This window comes from Sycon ciliatum, chromosome 3 (genome assembly GCF_964019385.1).
Source record: "Sycon ciliatum chromosome 3, ocSycCili1.1, whole genome shotgun sequence".
Taxonomy (NCBI): domain Eukaryota; kingdom Metazoa; phylum Porifera; class Calcarea; order Leucosolenida; family Sycettidae; genus Sycon; species Sycon ciliatum.
Genome location: NC_088645.1, coordinates 15412634 through 15432917, shown reverse-complemented (window position 1 = coordinate 15432917; position 20284 = coordinate 15412634). Strand labels below are relative to the sequence as shown.

General features: G+C 47.0%; 2 protein-coding genes and 1 long non-coding RNA gene across 13 annotated transcripts in view; all 3 read left to right on the top strand.

Annotated features, from left to right (window-relative positions):
• The first annotated feature begins 1640 nt into the window (after positions 1–1640).
• On the top strand, positions 1641–2414 carry LOC135812883 (uncharacterized). The gene has a single exon (XM_065326101.1). The coding sequence runs from the start codon at positions 1641–1643 to the stop codon at positions 2412–2414; it is 774 nt and encodes a 257-aa protein (XP_065182173.1).
• Positions 2415–5970: 3556 nt separating this feature from the next.
• Positions 5971–6762, top strand: LOC135812882 (uncharacterized). Its single transcript, XM_065326100.1, has one exon. It carries the CDS (start codon positions 5971–5973, stop codon positions 6760–6762), a length of 792 nt encoding a protein of 263 aa, XP_065182172.1.
• A 6077-nt stretch (positions 6763–12839) lies between these two features.
• Positions 12840–20284, top strand: part of LOC135811543 (uncharacterized) — a 357214-nt gene continuing 349769 nt past the window's right edge. For 10 of the 11 annotated variants that reach the window (XR_010552637.1, XR_010552646.1, XR_010552648.1 and 7 more), the window contains exons 1-3: positions 12840–12912; positions 13222–13279; positions 17626–17683. This is a non-coding gene — a long non-coding RNA (uncharacterized LOC135811543). Of the gene's footprint in view, positions 12913–13221; positions 13280–17625; positions 17684–18718; positions 18783–20284 lie in introns of those variants that run through there. The other variant, XR_010552650.1, reaches the window with a different exon arrangement.

Below are 20284 nucleotides of genomic sequence, written 5' to 3'. Positions count from 1 at the left end.
GTACGACTCGTACTACTCCCAAGTAGATATACGATGCAACAAATTTCGTGATTTGGCCCAAATCTGCAATTTTCTGTAAATAATTCCGCGAATCCTGGTAAGTTCTGCATCATTCCGCACTTTTCGTCGCATTTTTTGTTGTTTTCTGCCGCAATTTCTTGCGCAAGTTTTCGAGAGTTTTTTCCGCAAATTCCCGCAGGGACAGGTAAGCACTACGTTGAGCCACAATATTGAAATACAGTTTCCTGCAGTCAAAACAAAACACAAAATGCAGTGTCCACCAGAAAAAGAAAAAATATTCACCATAAAAAAACAAAAAAAAACAAGACACTCACACTTCTCTGGTCTAGTTCGCCATTCTTATTGCTAACATGACTTGATTTAATTTCTTACGCTGGTTCTTGAGAATGGATCTAGTTCGCCATTCTTATCGCTAACATGACTTGATTTAATTTCTTACGGTGGTTCTTGAGAATGGATCAATGATGTCTTGACAAAGTGTCTGAAGTCCTTGCTTCAATTGATGTCTTGAATAGATGTCTTCCCTGAACGACTTCAACTGAGAGGCAGTTTCAGTTTCAACAAGCTGGACATTGTTTTTATGTGGAATCTTCCACAAGAAAGACAGAGCTACACACACGAAGGTGCTTGATGTACTTGAAGTACTCAGTACCTTCTTGGAGATGAACATCTTTTCATTTCCATCTTCATTATATTTTCGTCTCTGCATCGTCGACGATGTCCACTTCTGACTCCGTAATCTTGTCACCCATCCTCTCCAAAAACACAAAGCGAGTGCTGCTTGTATGCTGGATCAGTTGAAATCAGTCTCCGTTCTAGCAAGATCGGCATGCAAAAAATTACTTGACTGAAAATATTCCGAAATAGTTTTTCTGAAGGACGAAGTGTTTTTCTTCAAATATGATGAATAGCACAGTCTACTAGTACTAGCCAGAATGTCCTCTCAAAAGAGATTCTATCTGAAGCCTGCAAGATTGCGACCACCCTTCATTTTGGAGAGGAGCCCACATACACCAGACTCGAGCTACAAGTAAACTACTACAACGTCATGTCCATTCAGAAAAAGATGATATCCTAGCTTTTGACCATAAACGGGTCAAATAATAATTTTGAGTTTTCGTCACAATGTTTTTGGCAATCCCCCATGCATGGAATGCTCTTCCAATTGTGTTTTTGAAGTCTATTTCTCCAAAAAGCAAGCCATAAGAAGAATAGGATTTCGGCCAGGTTTTGCCCCTAAAACACTGAATTGGGTAAAAACCATGAAAATCCAGGCCGTTCACTCCACTTGCATAAATGGAGGTTTGCACATTGCAAACCGTAGTTAAAGGAGAAGTTAAGGCAAAAATTAAAATTTCACCAGTTGTAGTCTTCGGGGTGCTGAGTCGAATGGTCTTGGTCCGAGAAAGCTGAGACGCTCCCTTCCTACTTGAATCCCAATCGAACTCGCGCACTTCCACCGAAACTGGGTGACTGCGCCCTACTAGATGGGGATTTGTATGCAAAATGTCACTAAAAGCGCCATTTCGTTCTTATAAAAGCACGGATGACCGCGATTGGCCCATATGTTGTAGTCTTTTGGACGCTGAGTCGACTGGTTTTGGTCCGAAAAGGCTGCGATGCAGCGTTCCTCCTTTATTCCCAATCGAACATGGTTGCGTCAGTTTGCGTCTCACAGATTTGCTGAATTTTGCGAGCGCTGGGGAATCCGTCATATCAAGTCGTCCCCTCACTACCCACAGTCGAACGGACATGCGGAAGCAGCCGTAAAGGCAATGAAGTACCTGGTGGAAAAGACTACCAATGACGGTAATCTAGACACCGATGACACCGATGCTTTCCAGCGTGGCCTTCTCGAGTGGCGCAATACTCCTGGCACTTCGGGAAAGAGTCCTGCCCAGTTACTGTATGGTCACCCACTCGTCTCCTTCGTTCTCGCCCAATGGAGCCAGTTCGACTCCCACTGGCAAGACACCGCATCTGACATGGATGATGTTGATCGAGTAGACCAGCCTCCCAGTCAGCCTCACCGAGAGCTTCCCCACTTGTCTATCGGGACGCACGTTGACATTCAGCACCCGAAGACAAAACGGTGGTCTTCCCGCGGCGTAGTCGTGGCTATCGGTGACCACCGCGACTACTACGTCAAGCTACCGAGTGGACGCGTATATTGGCGCAACCGTCGCTACCTCCGCCCGTACCGCCCTCCTACTCCAGCTTCAACAGCCATGCCTGCATCGTCTCCCGTACCCGACGCTGCACCACAAGCAGTCCCTGTGACTCAGTCGTCGTCACAGTCAACTGTTCAGGTACCACCTCGAACAAGCCAACGTCCCCGGCGACAGAATGTCCCATTTAACATTATTTCAACGCGTGGACAATCGTACAATTAACACTCGATCTGTTCAGTTGTTGATGTCCATTGTACCTATTCAATTGTCATTCCCATTGTTTCGCAGTTGAAAACCTTCATGTATATAATTTTTGCAATTATCCCTTTTACAAGTCTGTTGGAAGTTGCTGCAGCTCCGCGACATGTCATTTGCTACGCACATGCAATTTTCACATTATTTTTTTGTTGATTAGATAAACACTTGTACGTTTTTATCTTAGGAGGGGCATGATGTATATGGCATACTTCCGTATATGGTGCAACTCCCGCACCCCGTATGCACCCGCCTAGAGCTCCTGCTTCCATATGCGCTCGTACACACTTTCCTTGGGGTTCGTACACACTTCCCTTTTGTGTTCGCACACTGCTTGGAATGTTGTTCTTCGTTTGTTGTCCTCCTTGCTAGTTGTGAATAAACTCTATCTGACACCACACCGGGCAGTCCACCATCTGCCGCAAGTTTAATGCAGGCAACTGCTCCTTTAATCAATGCCGCTTTAAGCACTGCTGCTCCTTCTGCTCTGGCACCCACCCGGCCAAGGAATGCCCAGCCCGCAAGTAGCTCCATGAGTACTCCTTCCTCCTATCTTCCTTTATCTGCACATAAACCCCACACGCCCATCATTATTAGCGCACTTAAAATAGAATTAGAATCACACCCCGATGACCAGTTGGTCACTTCCTTATTGCATGATCTTGAATTTGGTTTTCGCATTGGTTTTGGCAACTGTCTGTCTGAGTCTTTTTTGTCACGTAATTTGTCCTCCGCTGCTGACAATGCAGAAGTAGTCGATGACTATCTCCGCCAGGAATGTGAGCGCGGGCATACGGCTGGCCCGTTTGAGGAGCCTCCTGTTCTCCCCATTCACACCTCTGGCATTGAAGTTGTACCTAAGAAGTCGGGTGGCGTCCGCCTAATCATGCACCTCTCCGCTCCTGCTGGCAGGAGCATAAATGATGGCATCAAGAACTCAGATTTCTCCTTCCAAATGATCTCGGTGGATACGGTGGCCGATCATGTCATGCGCACTGGGAAGGGGGCATTGCTATGCAAAGTGGACATCAAGCATGCATTCCGGCTCTGTCCCGTTCATCCCAACGACTGGCCTCTACTCGGAATATGTTGGCGGGGGAAGTTTTATGTCGACAAAGTGCTGCCTTTCGGCCTGCGCTCCGCACCAGCTTTATTCAACCGCCTAGCCGAAGCACTGGCCTGGCTACTTCGCCACAACTACGGTTTGAAGTGTCTGGAACACTACCTTGACGATTTCATCAACGTCTCACCACCAGCGCCGGTGGTCGCCACATCAACAGCAGCGGTGCACATGGCCACCATCCTGGAGGTTTTCGCCAACCTCGGGGTTCCCATCGCGGAAGGAGCAGACAAGGTTGTCGGTCCGGCCACGGTCATGACAGTGCTCGGCATTGAGCTGGATACTCAGGCTCTGGAAATGCGGCTGCCGGCCGACAAGCTTTTCGAGATCAAAGCGCGGCTCAACGAGTGGGCGGTCAGCCCATCGTGCACGAAACGTCAACTGTTGTCACTAATTGGCCTCCTCTCATTTGCGTCCAAAGTGGTTGCGGCCGGCCGCACCTTCACCCGTCGTCTCATCCATACCAGCACCACCGTGACAGGCTTGGATGAAGAAGTGCACCTGGATGCCGATGCTCAAGCAGACATCCGTTGGTGGAAGGAGTTCCTCCCACACTGGAACGGCCGAGCGCTTCTGCGTGACCCAGTATGGTCGAAGCCCCCAGACTTTGAGCTCTATACTATTGCTTCCGGCCTGGGATTTGGAGGTTTTTTCAGAGTGCCTGGTTTTGCCAAGAATGGGGCCCGGAGCACCAGCACGGCCCTTTCTCCTCTATCATGTGGCGGGAGATGTATCCCATTGCTGTGGCCGCGCAATTGTGGGGCCCGCAATGGCAGATGAAGAAGATCCTCCTCCATTGCGACAATCAAGCTGTCGCCACAGCATGGGAATCCGGCTCATGCCGGAATCTGGAGGTCATGAACCTCATACGGACCACCCTGCGTATTGCGGCACGCTACAACTTCATCCTGTTGATCCGTCACATCTCAGGTATCGACAACAGTATTGCGGACGCCCTCTCCCGTCTACAGCTCAGTCGCTTCCGCTCGCTAGCTCCGTCGGCCAATCCGGACCCAGTTCCACTGCCAACTCAGATCGTCTAATGATGTCTCACAATATATTCACAGCCCCATGGGGTGTCCGTTTTGCTGTGTGTGGCCTTCGCCGTCACTACACTGACTTATTGTTTTTTTTTTCTGCCATACCAACTACACCGAAACCAATTTCTCAGTTCAATCTCTCCCTTACTATTCGCCCACCCTTTAGCACGGGCGGCTCCCCTCCCTACACTGCCCCCTCCCCCCCCCCCCCCCCCCCCCGCTTCGCTGCTCTCTTTTGGAAGGAAGTGGCTATGCAGTGCTCATATAGTGCAATCTTGCAAAAACCAAAAATTGGCTCTCCACGGTCATAGGCGTTTTGGCATCGTGGTATAGCTATGCCCCTATGTCAGGGTATTAAGTTGAGTACTGGGATGCTCATTGCACTCAGAATGGCACCGGGATGCCTATGCGAGCGATAATTATGTGGGCCGGCATCAAGATGGCCTTAGCGTGGATGCGTACACGTTACACTCTGGGCTTGATGCGAGGCTAAGTGATGCATTCTTAACTGTTTACGGCAATTCACATTTAATTGCGCGGTACTAAAACAAGCAGTATGGGGCCAAGTTGCCCACAGCCATAAGCGAGCACCGGGATGCTTTAACACCCAGACGGGCACCGGGTTGCGCGTAACAATACTAAGGAGAGCACCGGGATGCATATGTGAGCGGGTTGCGTTGTAAGGGGCACCGGGATGCCTATAATTGTTAGTCAAGCGGGCACCGGGATGCCCATATGAATTAAGCGGTAAGCAAGCACCGGGATGCTTATCACACCTGGACGGACACCGGGTTACACGTATTAATAAGTCCGGCACCGGGATGCCCAAGAGGATGGGCAGGTAGCGAAAGGGATACCTAAAATGCCCATATTTAGTATAGCTGGCACCAAGATGCTCTAAATACGCAAACTGGCGACGGACGCTGATGATTGTGAGGCGAGCACCGGGATGCTCAAATGCGTCCAAACCGGCGCATTAATACCGGGATGCTTCGGTAAATAAATACGTATTGCAAGCAGCCAGTTAGTTTGCCTTCAAAGTCATTGTAGCTGGGCACAGCGATGCGATGGTCTGTCATGTTTTGCTCTTCGTACTGGCTTAACTGCTTGCTTATTTTATTATCCACTGCGTTTGGTGCTGCTGCCGTGTCCCCACATTGCAGATGGGTGGGTTCGATATCATTCACCTCCAGCCACCACCAGGAGGGAGATACTCGACGCTCAAGCCAGCAGGCTCCTGGCCCAATCGGTGGCGCCCCGGACACGCCAGACCTACAGCCCTGGAGTCAGGTCCTACATTCAGTTTGCGCAGCAGCTCCGCTTCAGCCATCTGGCACCGACGGTCAATGATATAGTTCTCTTCATGACGTCACTGTCCGCGTCACTGTCTGGGAAGACAATCAGGGTATACCTAGCAGCCGTCCGCCACCACTTTGTATTGAATGATGGTCCGGTGGATCTGCTCAGAGCACCCAGGATACTGGCCTTGCTGAAGGGCATCGACCGTGACAAGCTGACGTCCAGGCCAATGCCTGTGCCTCCGTCATCCAGACGTGCGGTGACACCCAACGACCTCAAGGCTATCCGCGAATTTCTGGAGTTCTCGCATTATGCACCGCAAGACAAGGCCATGCTCTGGGCAGCAGTACTCACAGCTTTCCACGGGCTCATGCGTGTGAGCGAGTACACGGCGCCATCACCAACAACGGTGGATGCTCACAGGACTCTTCAGAGGAGCCATGTCGCCCTCTCAGAGGAGAAGGTCACGATCACCCTAGGGGTAACGAAGACGGCACAGTCGGGCGCTGGTGGCACAGTGTTACTGCATGCAAGCAGGTATCCCGCAACCTGCCCTGTGCGTTCAGTCGCTGCCTACATAAGTGCCAGGGAGTGGGCGGATACAGGTGCCCCATTCTTCGCCTTCCGCGAGGGGCGCTACCTAACCCCGGGCGACGTGAACGCCATTCTCAAGAGGGCTCTCGGCCCAGGCGTTTCAAGCCATTCTCTGCGGATCGGTGGTGCTACGGCCATGGCCGAACGACAGGCCCCAGAGTGGCAAATTCAAGCGGCAGGGCGCTGGTCAAGCTCTGCGTACAAGGCGTACGTCCGTGTCCCGTCGGGCATGCCAGCTTATCAGCAGACAGAGCTAGCGTAGAGAGCAGTTCGAAGCTTCACGGGGTTCATGTGCCTAAGTTGCATTCAAGTCACGGCCCTGCGTCCGCGGCCACCCACTCCCTTTCTTGGAGGCATGTGGGGTTGGCGGTCCATCGCCTGCCCGCAGCTTCGGGAAAACACATGACACCGGGTTGTCATCGCAAAATGCCCCCAGAGGTGGCCGGGCACCGGGTTGCCCAGGGTGACCGCGGCCCACGTCTTCAAAATGTTTCTCACCTTATCACTATTCCCTTGTTCCCTGATCATTGCCTTGGAACAGTATCACTTTGCTCTCAGATGTTTCAAAATTTGATTCGAATGATTAATAAATTTCGGGCACATGAAACCCCTCCAAAAAATACCAACCGTGATCCGTTGTTGTGTGGAGTGAATGTTGAAATGGAGGTTTGCACATTGCAAACCGTAGTTAACATTCACGAAACCAACAAGCCAAAGGCGCCATGGCAACCAGTAAACGAACCCGCAAAAATAACAATAATTACTAAGAAACAGAAAAAAAATCAAGTTAGTGTGACAACAAATGCAAGGTTCCCTTTCCGGTGAAAGTGCTGCAACTGAGTGTGTCATTGCTGACCAACAATTTGTTTTCCCCACCCTCCACTCCCACTGTACAAGTATTACTGGTACACATGGAGGCATGTGGGGTTGGCGGTCAATCGCCTGCCCGCAGCTTCGGGCAAACACATGACACCGGGTTGTCATCGCAAAATGCCCCCAGAGGTGGCCGGGCACCGGGTTGCCCAGGGTGACCGCGGCCCACGACTTCAAAATGTTTCTCACCTTATCACTATTCCCTTGTTCCCTGATCATTGCCTTGGAACAGTATCACTTTGCTCTCAGATGTTTCAAAATTTGATTCGAATGATTAATAAATTTCGGGCACATGAAACCCCTCCAAAAAATACCAACCGTGATCCGTTGTTGTGTGGAGTGAATGTTGAACAGTAGTACATTTGCGGTTCGAACCCCAGTTGAGGTGCCTTTTTTGGACCCTTTTTCAAGTTTTTGAATCGCGCGGCGGGCACAGTGTACCATGGTGTACCGGTACCACAAAATCGCCAAACACGGGAGCTCTCCAGAGCCAGCGCTCATCTTTTTCTGAATGGACTGTAGTACTAGTACTAGTAGCAGTAGATCTAGTACGCGGAGATCGAGAGACGAGAGTTGATCGAAATCTTTCTTGCTCACTTCTAGTTCTGAAACCTGTGATCATGCATGGTGATGAGTGTGCATGTGAAGCATTTCGCTAGGCACACACGGACCAGCGGCTGCACGCTGTAATCCCCGCGCCCGAGATCCCCCCCGCTACGAATGTACTGAAACTGTACTGGATTCGTGCATAGCTGCGCTCTCTGGTCTTTCCTTCAGTGCTTCACTTCAGTTCACACCCCAGTTACCAGGTCACCATGGTCACGGCATTGCCATTGGCCACGGCGATCACTGCACTGCGGAAGCGTTTCTTTGACGCGCGCAGGAGATCACCGTCAGTAAAATGTACGTACATGACTGGGTTACCTGTCAGTGGTAGATCTACATGATCTATGCATATGGTGGCCAAGCACACTTCCGGTCTTTGCAGAACTCAGTTGTCTACCGGATGCCATGGGCAGGGTGTAGATCTACACTAGATAGCGCTGCGAGTAGAACTACCAATGCCGGCAATGGCAATGGCCAATGCCTGGAGAAGATCCACATCTAGTGATCTACATGATCTGGCCACGCGCGCCGACCTAGCACTAGCAGCACTCACACTCACAGACTCAGTACAGTCTACATGTATACAGAGTCAGTGGCAGCAAGGAAACACACTGGCGCATGCATGGCCATGGCGCGCAAAAACCGTCCCGTGCACTGTGCAGCTGCATCATGCATGATCATGATGATGGTATTCCCGCGTTGCACATGTGCACAGCTAGCTAGCCTACACTACACTCTACAGTACAGTCAGGATATGCAGATCGAACTAGTAATAACTGTTACGTATTTCTGTAGAAACTAATGCAGAAATCTCTCACAGTCACAGACTGACTGTGGTCGAGGAAGGAGTAGAGGTGATGCCTGCAATCACTATAATAATGTCATCGTATGTCCTGTCTCCAACCAGACTAGATCATCCTGCGTATCTACACAACACGTGTTGTCTCCGTAACGCAAGTTATAATATTTGCACAATCTTACTATTTGCCTCTGACTCTAACTTCTATGGGATTAGAAGAATATTGTCAGAGCAGGATAGTTTGTGGCAGTTTGTGGCAAGCGGCGCACATGGTCCGTAAATAGCTTAGCTACGAAGGGGATGCAGCAGCTGACAAGTATGTCTACGTTACACTGCCACAACCGTTCAAGGTGAGAGAGATATTTCCCGTCTGCTCCTTATCGCCTCGGACTTGGGAGAAATGGGAGGTCGAAGAATAGCCGTGCAAGTACAGCACTGGGCATGCCGCTAATATCAATTTTATTACACAATAACTATCATTATCGCATTCTTAGTATTTTGACCCAACTGATTTCCCTGATACCTAAGCGGTCAAATATATCGCGTATTGGACTGCTTAGTCAAATACGCAGTTATACTTGACTATTAATATTTGACTCCTTAGAACCTCTTGGACACATACAATGTCTCTCCAACTATTACTTAGAAAAGAAAATTTTGAACAAAACAGATGTACACAAGAGGGGATTCAACCCATAACCATGTGAATCTCAGTCACTCTTCCTTGCAACCCAGGCGCTGTGCTACCGATGCTGAACCTAGCGTAAACAATGACCTTGATCCTGCAATGCTGTACAATGTGCTATAGGTTATAGTATACTTTAAAACATTACAATGATATGTCGCACATGAAGAGAAACCTTGCGTGGAGTATACGATAAATAGATTATAGACCTCATAGTTGTTTTGATTTTTGGTTTGCTTGTAGAGCGCTGGCCCCCACATTCTGTGACCCAGAAAAGTCGCAAAGTGAAGATTGCCGGGTAAAAAAGCTCCAAACTTCGCAGGGGCGTAGCAGCCGCTCCGGCCGGTCCGGCTTTGGCCGGACCACTTTTTCGCCCGACCACGACAACCATAGTAAAACAGTGCCCAAAGTGCCCAGAATGCAGGATTTTGCACCCTAATTTCAAAAACATTACAGGGGCACATCCCCCCGGACCCCCCTGGTCGGACCACCACCAACGGCGGTGCTACACGCCTGCTTCGTCACGCGAAATTACGCATTATAAGAGCGACATCCACAAAACCTGCTGGGAGAGTACGCGTGTACTCGAGTCTGATCCTGAGCACGTTTTTTCTTCATTTTTCAGCTCCAGTATAGCTGTATTTTTCATTGCAAAGCCGTCCTCGATTGCTATGTTCGTTGTTCAAAAGAAGTGGACATTCAATCAAGAAGGCAGACGACATAGGAGCCTGATTGGAGTTTCTCGTGGCATAGGACGGCCACACAGAGAGTCAGAGACACGTTGGGATTTTCTTTTTCTAGGTGCACTTGTCTACGTCCAGCTACACAAGGAGATGCGGATGGTCATTGTCATTTTCTGAGCTGTGAACGGGCAGGAAGGTGAGAAAATGTCGGATTTTGACCATTTGTGCTGACCTTTGAATTTCAATGTACCTCTCTATAACATGACCCAGCTGTAATGTCAGTGGTCGCATTGATTTGATTTTTGGTTTGCTTGTAGGCCGCTGGCATCCTCATTCAGTGAACCAGAAAATTTGGGACTGCTGTGAACGGTTTAGTCGAAAAGTGAAGATTCACGGGTAAAAAGCCCCAAACTGTGAGATTGGTTATTTTTCAGGGTTCAGCAGCCCTGGGCGAGTTTTTTTAGAGAAATGTGGCTCTTTTCCTTGGTGCACTTGCCTATGTCCAGCTACACAACAAGATGAGGCTGGTCATTGTCATTTTCTGAGCTGTGAACGGGCAGGAAGGTGGGAAAATGTCGGATTTTGACCATTTGTGCTGACCTTTGAATTTCAATGTACCTCTCTATAACATGACCCAGCTGTAATGTCAATGGTCGCATTGATTTGATTTTTGGTTTGCTTGTAGGGCGCTGGCACCAATATTCAGTGATTCAGAAAATTTGGCAATGCTGTGAATGGTTTAGTCGCAAAGTGAAGATTCACGGGTAAAAAGCCCCGAACTGTGAGATTGGTTATTTTTCAGCTTTCAGCAGCCCTGGGCAAGTTCTTTAGAGAAATGGGTCTCTTTTTCTTGGTGCATTTGTCTATGTCCAGCTACACAAGGAGATGAGGCTGGTCATTGTCATTTTCTGAGCTGCGAACGGGCAGGAAAGTGAGAAAATGTCGGATTTAGACCATTTGTGCTGATCTTTGACTTTCAATGTACCTCTCTATACCATGACCCAGCTGTAATGTCAGTGGTCGCATTGATTTGATTTTTGGTTTGCTTGTAGGGCGCTGGCACCCACATTCAGTGACCCAGAAAGTGTGGCACTGCTGTGAATGTTTTAGTCGCAAAGTGAAGATTCACGGGTAAAAAGCCCCAAACTGTGAGATTGGTTATTTTTCAGCTTTCAGCAGCCCTGTGCAAGTTCTTTAGAGAATTGTGGCTCCTTTTCTTGGTGGACTTGTCTATGTCCAGCTGCACGACGAGATGAGGCTGGTCATTGTCATTTTCTGAGCTGTGAATGGGCAGGAAGGTGAGAAAATGTCGGATTTTGACCATTTGTGCCGACCTTTGAATTTCAATGTACCTCTCTATAATATGAGCCAGCTGTAATGTGAGTGGTCGCATTGATTTGATTTTTGGTATGCTTGTAGGGCGCTGGCACCCACATTCAGTGACCCAGAACATGTGGCACTGCTGTGAATAGTTTAGTCGCAAAGTGAAGATTCAGGGGTAAAAAGCCCCCAACTGTGAGATTGGTTATTTTTCAGCTTTCAGCAGCCCTAGGCAAGTTCTTTGGAGAAATGTGGCTTTTTTTCTTGGTGCACTTGTCTATATCCAGCTACACAAGGAGATGAGGATGGTCTTTGACATTTTCTGAGCTGTGAACAAGCAGGAAGGTGAGAAAATGTCGGATTTTGACCATTTGTGCTGACCTTTGAATTTCAATGTACATCTCTATAACATGACCCAGCTGTAATGTCAGTGGTCGCATTGATTTGATTTTTGGTTTGCTTGTAGGGCGCTGGCACCCACATTCAGTGACCCAGAAAATGTGGCACTGCTGTGAATAGTTTAGTCGCAAAGTGAAGATTCACAGGTAAAAAGCCCCAAACTGTGAGATTGGTTATTTTTCAGCTTTCAGCAGCCCTGGGCGAGTTCTTTAGAGAAATGTGGCTCTTTTTCTTGGTGCACTTGTCTATGTCCAGCTACAAAACGAGATGAGGCTGGTCATTGTCATTTTCTGAGCTGTGAACGGGCAGGAAGGTGAGAAAATGTCGGATTTTGACCATTTGTGCTGACCTTTCAATTTCAATGTACCTCTCTATAACATGACCCAGCTGAAATTTTCAGTGGTCGCATTGATTTGATTTTTGGTTTGCTTGTAGGGCGCTGGCACCCACATTCAGTGACCCAAAAAATGTGGCACTGCTGTGAATAGTTTAGTTGCAAAGTGAAGATTCACGGGTAAAAAGCCCCAAACTGTGAGATTGGTAATTTTTCAGATTTCAGCAGCCCTGGGCAAGTTCTTTAGAGAAAGTTGGCTCTTTTTCTTGGTGCACTTGTCTATGTCCAGCTGCACAACGAGATGAGGCTGGTCATTGTCATTTTCTAAGCTGCGAAAGGGCATCAAGGTGAGAAAATGTCGGATTTTGACCATTTGTGCTGACCTTTGAATTTCAATGTACCTCTCTATAAAATGACCCAGCTGTAATGTAAGTGGTCGCGTAATTTGATTTTTGGTTTGCTTGTAGGGCGCTGGCACCCACATTCAGTGACCCAAAAAACTTGGCAGTTCTGTGAATAGTTTAGTCACAAAGTGAAGATTCACGGGTAAAAAGCCCCAAACTGTGAGATTGGTTATTTTTCAGCTTTCAGCAGCCCTGGGCAAGTTCTTTAGAGACATGTGGCTGTTTTTCTTGGTGCACTTGTCTATGTCCAGCTGCACAACGAGATGAGGCTGGTCATTGTCATTTTCTGAGCTGTGAACGGGCAGCAAGGTGAGAAAATGTCGGATTTTGACCATTTGTGCTGGCCTTTGAATTTCAATTTACCTCTCTATAACATGAGCCAGCTGTAATGTCAGTGGTCCCATTGATTTGATTTTTGGATTGCTTGTAGGGCGCTGGCACCCACATTCAGTGACCCAGAAAATGTGGCACTGCTGTGAAACGTTTAGTCGCAAAGTGAAGATTGAAGCGTAAAAAGCCCCAAACTGTGAGATTGGTTATTTTTCAGCTTTCAGCAGCCCTGTGCAAGTTCTTTAGAGAAATGTGGCTCTTTTTCTTGGTGCACTTGTCTATGTCCAGCTGCACAACGAGATGAGACTGGTCATTGTCATTTTCTGAGCTGTGAACGGGCATCAAGGTGAGAAAATGTCGGATTTTGACCATTTGTGCTGACCTTTGAATTTCAATGTACCTCTCTATAACATGACCCAGCTGTAATGTAAGTGGTCGCGTTGATTTGATTTTTGGTTTGCTTGTAGGGCGCTGGCACCCACATTCAGTGACCCAGAAAATGTGGCACGGCTGTGAATAGTTTAGTCGCAAAGTGAAGATTCACGGGTAAAAAGCCCCAAACTGTGAGATTGGTTATTTTTCGGGGCTCAGCAGCCCTGGGCGAGTTCTTTACAGAAATGTGGCTCGTTTACTTGGTGAACTTGTCTATGTCCAGCTGCACAACGAGATGGGGCTGGTCATTGTCATTTTCTGAGCTGTGAACGGGAGGGAAGGTGAGAAAATGTCGGATTTTGACCATTTGTGCTGACCTTTGAATTTCAATGTACCTCTCTATAGCATAACCCAGCTCTATTATCAGTGGTCGCATTGATTTGATTTTTAGTTTGCTTGTAGGGCGCTGGCACCCACATTCAGTGACCCAAAAAACTTGGTAGTGCTGTGAATAGTTTAGTCGCAAAGTGAAGATTCACGGGTAAAAAGCCCCAAACTGTGAGATTGGTTATTTTTCAGCTTTCAGCAGCCCTGGGCAAGTTCTTTACAGAAATGTGGCTGTTTTTCTTGGTGCACTTGTCTATGTCCAGCTACAGAAGGAGATGAGGATGGTCATTGTCATTTTCTGAGCTGTGAACGGGCATCAAGGTGAGAAAATGTCGGATTTTGACCATTTGTGCTGACCTTTGAATTTCAATGTACCTCTCTATAACATGACCCACCTGTAATGTAAGTGGTCGCGTTGATTTGATTTTTGGTTTTCTTGTAGGGCGCTGGCACCCACATTCAGTGACCCAGAAAATGTGGCACTGCTGTGAATAGTTTAGTCGCAAAGTGAAGATTCACGGGTAAAAAGCCCCAAACTGTGAGATTAGGTATTTTTCAGCTTTCAGCAGCCCTGGGCAAGTTCTTTAGAGAAATGTGGCTCATTTTCTTGATGCACTTGTCTATGTCCAGCTGCACAACGAGATGAGGCTGGTCATTGTCATTTTCTAAGCTGTGAACGGGCAGGAAGGGGAGAAATTGTCGGATTTTGACCATTTAGGCTGACCTTTGAATTTCAATGTACCTCTCTATAACATGACCCAGCTGTAATGTCAGTGGTCGCATTGATTTGATTATTGGTTTGCTTGTAGGGCGCTGGCACCCACATTCAGTGACACAGAAAATGTGGCACTGCTGTGAATAGTTTATTCGCAAAGTGAAGATTCACGGGTAAAAAGCCCCAAACTGTGAGATCGGTTATTTTTCGGGGCTCAGCAGCCCTGGGCGAGTTCTTTACAGAAATGTGGCTCGTTTACTTCGTGAATTTGTCTATGTCCAGCTGCACAACGGGATGAGGCTGGTCATTGTCATTTTCTGAGCTGTGAACGGGCAGGAAGGTGAGAAAATGTCGGATTTTGACCATTTGTGCTGACCTTTGAATTTCAATGTACCTCTCTATAACATGACCCAGCTGTAATGTCAGTGGTCGCATTGATTTGATTTTTGGTTTGCTTGTAGGGCGCTGGCACCCACATTCAGTGACCCAAAAAAATTGGTAGTGCTGTGAATAGTTTAGTCGCAAAGTGAAGATTCACGGGTAAAAAGCCCCAAACTGTGAGATTGGTTATTTTTCAGCTTTCAGCAGCCCTGGGCAAGTTCTTTAGAGAAATGTGGCTGTTTTTCTTGGTGCACTTGTCTATGTCCAGCTACAGAAGGAGATGAGGATGGTCATTGTCATTTTCTGAGCTGTGAACGGGCATCAAGGTGAGAAAATGTCGGATTTTGACCATTTGTGCTGACCTTTGAATTTCAATGTACCTCTCTATAACATGACCCACCTGTAATGTAAGTGGTCGCGTTGATTTGATTTTTGGTTTTCTTGTAGGGCGCTGGCACCCACATTCAGTGACCCAGAAAATGTGGCACTGCTGTGAATAGTTTAGTCGCAAAGTGAAGATTCATCGGTAAAAAGCCCCAAACTGTGAGATTAGGTATTTTTCAGCTTTCAGCAGCCCTGGGCAAGTTCTTTAGAGAAATGCGGCTCATTTTCTTGATGCACTTGTCTATGTCCAGCTGCACAACGAGATGAGGCTGGTCATTGTCATTTTCTAAGCTGTGAACGGGCAGGAAGGGGAGAAATTGTCGGATTTTGACCATTTAGGCTGACCTTTGAATTTCAATGTACCTCTCTATAACATGACCCAGCTGTAATGTCAGTGGTCGCATTGATTTGATTATTGGTTTGCTTGTAGGGCGCTGGCACCCACATTCAGTGACACAGAAAATGTGGCACTGCTGTGAATAGTTTATTCGCAAAGTGAAGATTCACTTGTAAAAAGCCCCAAACTGGGAGATTGGTTATTTTTCGGGGCTCAGCAGCCCTGGGCGAGTTCTTTACAGAAATGTGGCTCGTTTACTTCGTGAACTTGTCTATGTCCAGCTGCACAACGGGATGAGGCTGGTAATTGTCATTTTCTGAGCTGTGAACGGGCAGCAAGGTGAGAAAATGTCGGATTTTGACCATTTGTGCTGACCTTTGAATTTCAATGTACCTCTCTATAACATGACCCAGCTGTAATGTCAGTGGTCGCATTGATTTGATTTTTGGTTTGCTTGTAGGGCGCTGGCACCCACATTCAGTGACCAAGAAAATGTGGCACTGCTGTGAATAGTTTAGTCGCAAAGTGAAGATTCACGGGTAAAAAGCCCCAAACTGTGAGACTGGTTATTTTTCAGGGCTCAGCAGCCCTGGGCGAGTTCTTTAGAGAAATGTGGCTCTTTTTCTTGGTGCACTTGTCTACGTCCAGCTGCACAACGAGATGAGGCTGGTCATTGTCATTTTCTGAGCTGTGAACGGGCAGGAAGGTGAGAAAATGTCGGATTTTGACCATTTGTGCTGACCTTTGAATTTCAATGTACCTCTCTATAACATTACCCAGCTGTAATGTCAGTGGTCGCATTGATTTGATTTTTGGTGTGCTGGTAGGGCGGTGGCACCCACATTTAATGACCCAGAAAATGTGGCACTGCTGTGAAGAGTTTAGTCGGAAAGTGAAGATTCATCGGTAAAAAGCCCCAAACTGTGAGATTGGTTATTTTTCAGGGCTCAGCAGCCCTGGGCGAGTTCTTCAGAGAAATGTGGGTCTTTTTCTTGGTGCACTTGTCTATGTCCAGCTGCACACAGAGATGAGGCTGGTCATTGTCATTTTCTGAGCTGTGAACGGGCAGGAAGGTGAGAAAATGTCGGATTTTGACCATTTGTGCTGACCTTTGAATTTCAATGTTTCTCTCTATAACATGACCCAGCTGTAATGTCAGTGATCGCATTGATTTGATTTTTGGTTTGCTTGTAGGGCGCTGGCACCCACATTTAGTGACCCAGAAAATGTGGCACTGCTGTGAATAGTTTAGTCGCAAAGTGAAGATTCAGGGGTAAAAAGCCCCAAACTGTGAGATTGGCTATTTTTCAGCTATTAACAGCCCTGTGAAAGTTCTTTAGAGAAATGTGGCTCTTTTTCTTGGTGCACTTGTCTATGTCGAGCTGCACAACGAGATGAGGCTGGTCATTGTCATTTTCTGAGCTGTGAACGGGCAGGAAGGTGAGAAAATGTCGGATTTTGACCATTTGTGCTGACCTTTGAATTTCAATGTACCTCTCTATAACATGACCCAGCTGTAATGTCAGTGGTCGCATTGATTTGATTTTTGGTTTGCTTGGAGGGCGCTGGCACCCACATTCTGTGACCCAGAAAATGTGGCACTGCTGTGGATAGTTAAGTCGCAAAGTGAAGATTCACGGGTAAAAAGCCCCAAACTGTGAGATTGGTTATTTTTCAGCTTTCAGCAGCCCTGTGCAAGTTCTTTAGAGTAATGTAGCTGTTTTTCTTGGTGCATTTCTCTATGTCCAGCTGCACAACGGGATGAGGCTGGTCATTGTCATTTTCTGAGCTGTGAACGGGCAGGAAGGTGAGAAAATGTCGGATTTTGACCATTTGTGCTGACCTTTCAATTTCAATGTACCTCTCTATAACATGACCCAGCTGTAATGTCAGTCGTCGCATTGATTTGATTTTTGGTTTGCTTGTAGGGCGTTGGCACCCACATTCAGTGACCCCAAAAATTTGGCACTGCTATGAATAGTTTAGTCGCAAAGTGAAGATTCACGGGTAAAAAGCCCCAAACTGTGAGATTGGTCCTTTTTCAGCTTTCAGCAGCCCTGTGCAAGTTCTTTAGAGAAATGTTGCTCTTTTTCTTGGTGCACTTGTCTATGTCCAGCTGCACAACGAGATGAGACTGGTCATTGTCATTTTCTGAGCTGTGAACGGGCAGGAAGGTGAGAAAATGTCGGATTTTGACCATTTGTTCTGACCTTTGAATTTCAATGTACCTCTCTATAACATGACCCAGCTGTAATGTCAGTGGTCGCATTGATTTGATTTTTGGTTTGCTTGTAGGGCCCTGGCACCCACATTCAGTGATCCAAAAAATGTGGCACTGCTGCGAATAGTTTAGTCGCAAAGTGAAGATTCACGGGTAAAAGCCCCAAACTGTGAGATTGGTTATTTTTCAGCTTTCAGCAGCCCTGTGCAAGTTCTTTAGAGAAATGTGGCTCTTTTTCTTGCTGCACTTGTCTATGTCCAGATGCACAACGAGATGAGGCTGGTCATTGTCATTTTCTGAGCTGTGAACAAGCAGGAAGGTGAGAAAATGTCGGATTTCGACCGTTTGGCTGACCTTTGAATTTCAATGTACCTCTCTATAACATGACCCAGCTGTAATGTCAGTGGTCGCATTGATTTGATTATTGGTTTGCTTGTAGGGCGCTGGCACCCACATTCAGTGACCCAGAAAATGTGGCAGTGCTGTGAATAGTTTAGTCGCAAAGTGAGGATTCACGGGTAAAAAGCCCCAAACTGTGAGATTGGTTATTTTTCAGCTTTCAGCAGCCCTGTGCAAGTTCTTTACAGAAATGTGGCTCTTTTTCTTGGTGCACTTGTCTATGTGCAGCTGCACAACGAGATGAGGCTGGTCATTGTCATTTTCTGAGCTGTGAACGGGCAGGAAGGTGAGAAAATGTCGGATTTTTTCCATTTGTGCTGACCTTTGAATTTCAATGTACCTCTCTATAACATGACCCAGCTGTAATGTCAGTGGTCGCATTGATTTGATTTTTTGTTTGCTTGTAGTGTGCTGGCACCTGCTTTCAGTGACTCAAAATATTTGGCACTGCTGTGAATAGTATAGTCGCAACGTGAAGATTCACGGGTAAAAAGCCCCAAACTGTGAGATTGGTTATTTTTCAGCTTTCAGCAGCCCTGTGCAAGTTCTTTAGAGAAATGTGGCTGTTTTTCTTGGTGCACTTGTCTATGTCGAGCTGCACAACGAGATGAGGCTGGTCATTGTCATTTTCTGAGCTGTGAACGGGCAGCAAGGTGAGAAAATGTCGGATTTTGACCATTTGTGCTGCTGACCTTTCAATTTCAATGTACCTCTCTATAACATGACCCAGCTGTAACGTCAGTGGTCGCATTGATTTGATTTTTGGTTTGCTTGTAGGGCGCTGGCACCCACATTCAGTGACCCCAAAAATTTGGCACTGCTGTGAATAGTTTAGTCGCAAAGTGAAGATTCACGGGTAAAAAGCCCCAAACTGTGAGATTTGTTATTTTTCAGCTTTCAGCAGCCCTGTGCAAGCTCTTTAGAGAAATGTGGCTGTTTTTCTTGGTGCACTTGTCTATGTCCAGCTGCAAAACGAGATGAGGCTGGTCATTGTCATTTTCTGAGCTGTGAACGGGCAGGAAGGTGAGAAAATGTCGGATTTTGACCATTTGTGCTGACCTTTGAATTTCAATTTACCTCTCTATAACATGGCCCAGCTGTAATGTGAGTGGTCGCATTGATTTGATTTTTGGTTTGCTTGTAGGGCGCTGGCACCCACATTCAATGACCCAGAAAATGTGGCACTGCTGTGAATAGTTTAGTCGCAAAGTGAAGATTCACGGGTAAAAAGCCCCAAACTGTGAGATTGGTTATTTTTCAGCTTTCAGCAGCCCTGGGCAAGTTCTTTAGAGAAATGTGGCTCTTTTTCTTGGTTCACTTGTCTATGACCAGCTGCACAACGAGATGAGGCTGGTCATCTTCATTTTCTGGGCTGTGAACGGGCAGGAAGGTGAGAAAATGACGGATTTTAAACCATTTGTGCTGACCTTTGAATTTCAATGTACCTCTCTATAACATTACCCAGCTCTAATGTTAGTGGTCGCATTGAATTGATGTTTGCTTTGCTTGTAGGGCGCTGGCACCCACATTCAGTGACCCAGAAAATGTGGCACTGCTGTGAATAGTTTAGTCGCAAAGTGAGGATTCACGGGTAAAAAGCCCCAAACTGTGAGATTGGTTATTTTTCAGCTTTCAGCAGCCCTGGGCAAGTTCTTTACAGAAATGTGGCTGTTTTTCTTGGTGCACTTGTCTATGTCCAGCTGCACAACGAGATGAGGCTGGTCATTGTTATTTTCTGAGCTGTGAACGGGCAGGAAGGTCGGAAAATGTCGGATTTTGACCATTTGTGCTGACCTTTCAATTTCAATGTACCTCTCTCTAACATGACCCAGCTGTAATGTCAGTGGTCCGTCAGGCGAAATTACTGGTCAGTCGGCGACACGCATTTTTCACAAAATTTTTGCGTTTCACCTGCTGGGAGAGTATGCGTGTACTCGAGTCTCATCCTGAGCACGTTTTTTTCTTTCTTTTTTTCAGCTCCAGAATAGCTGTATTTTTCATTGCAAAGCCGTCCTCGATTGTTGTGTTCGTTTTTCAAACGAAGTGGACATTCAATCATGAAGGCAAAGGACATAGGAGCCTGATTGGAGTTTCTCGTGGCATGGGACGGCCACACAGAGACACTTTGGGATTTTCTGAATATAAAATACCGTAC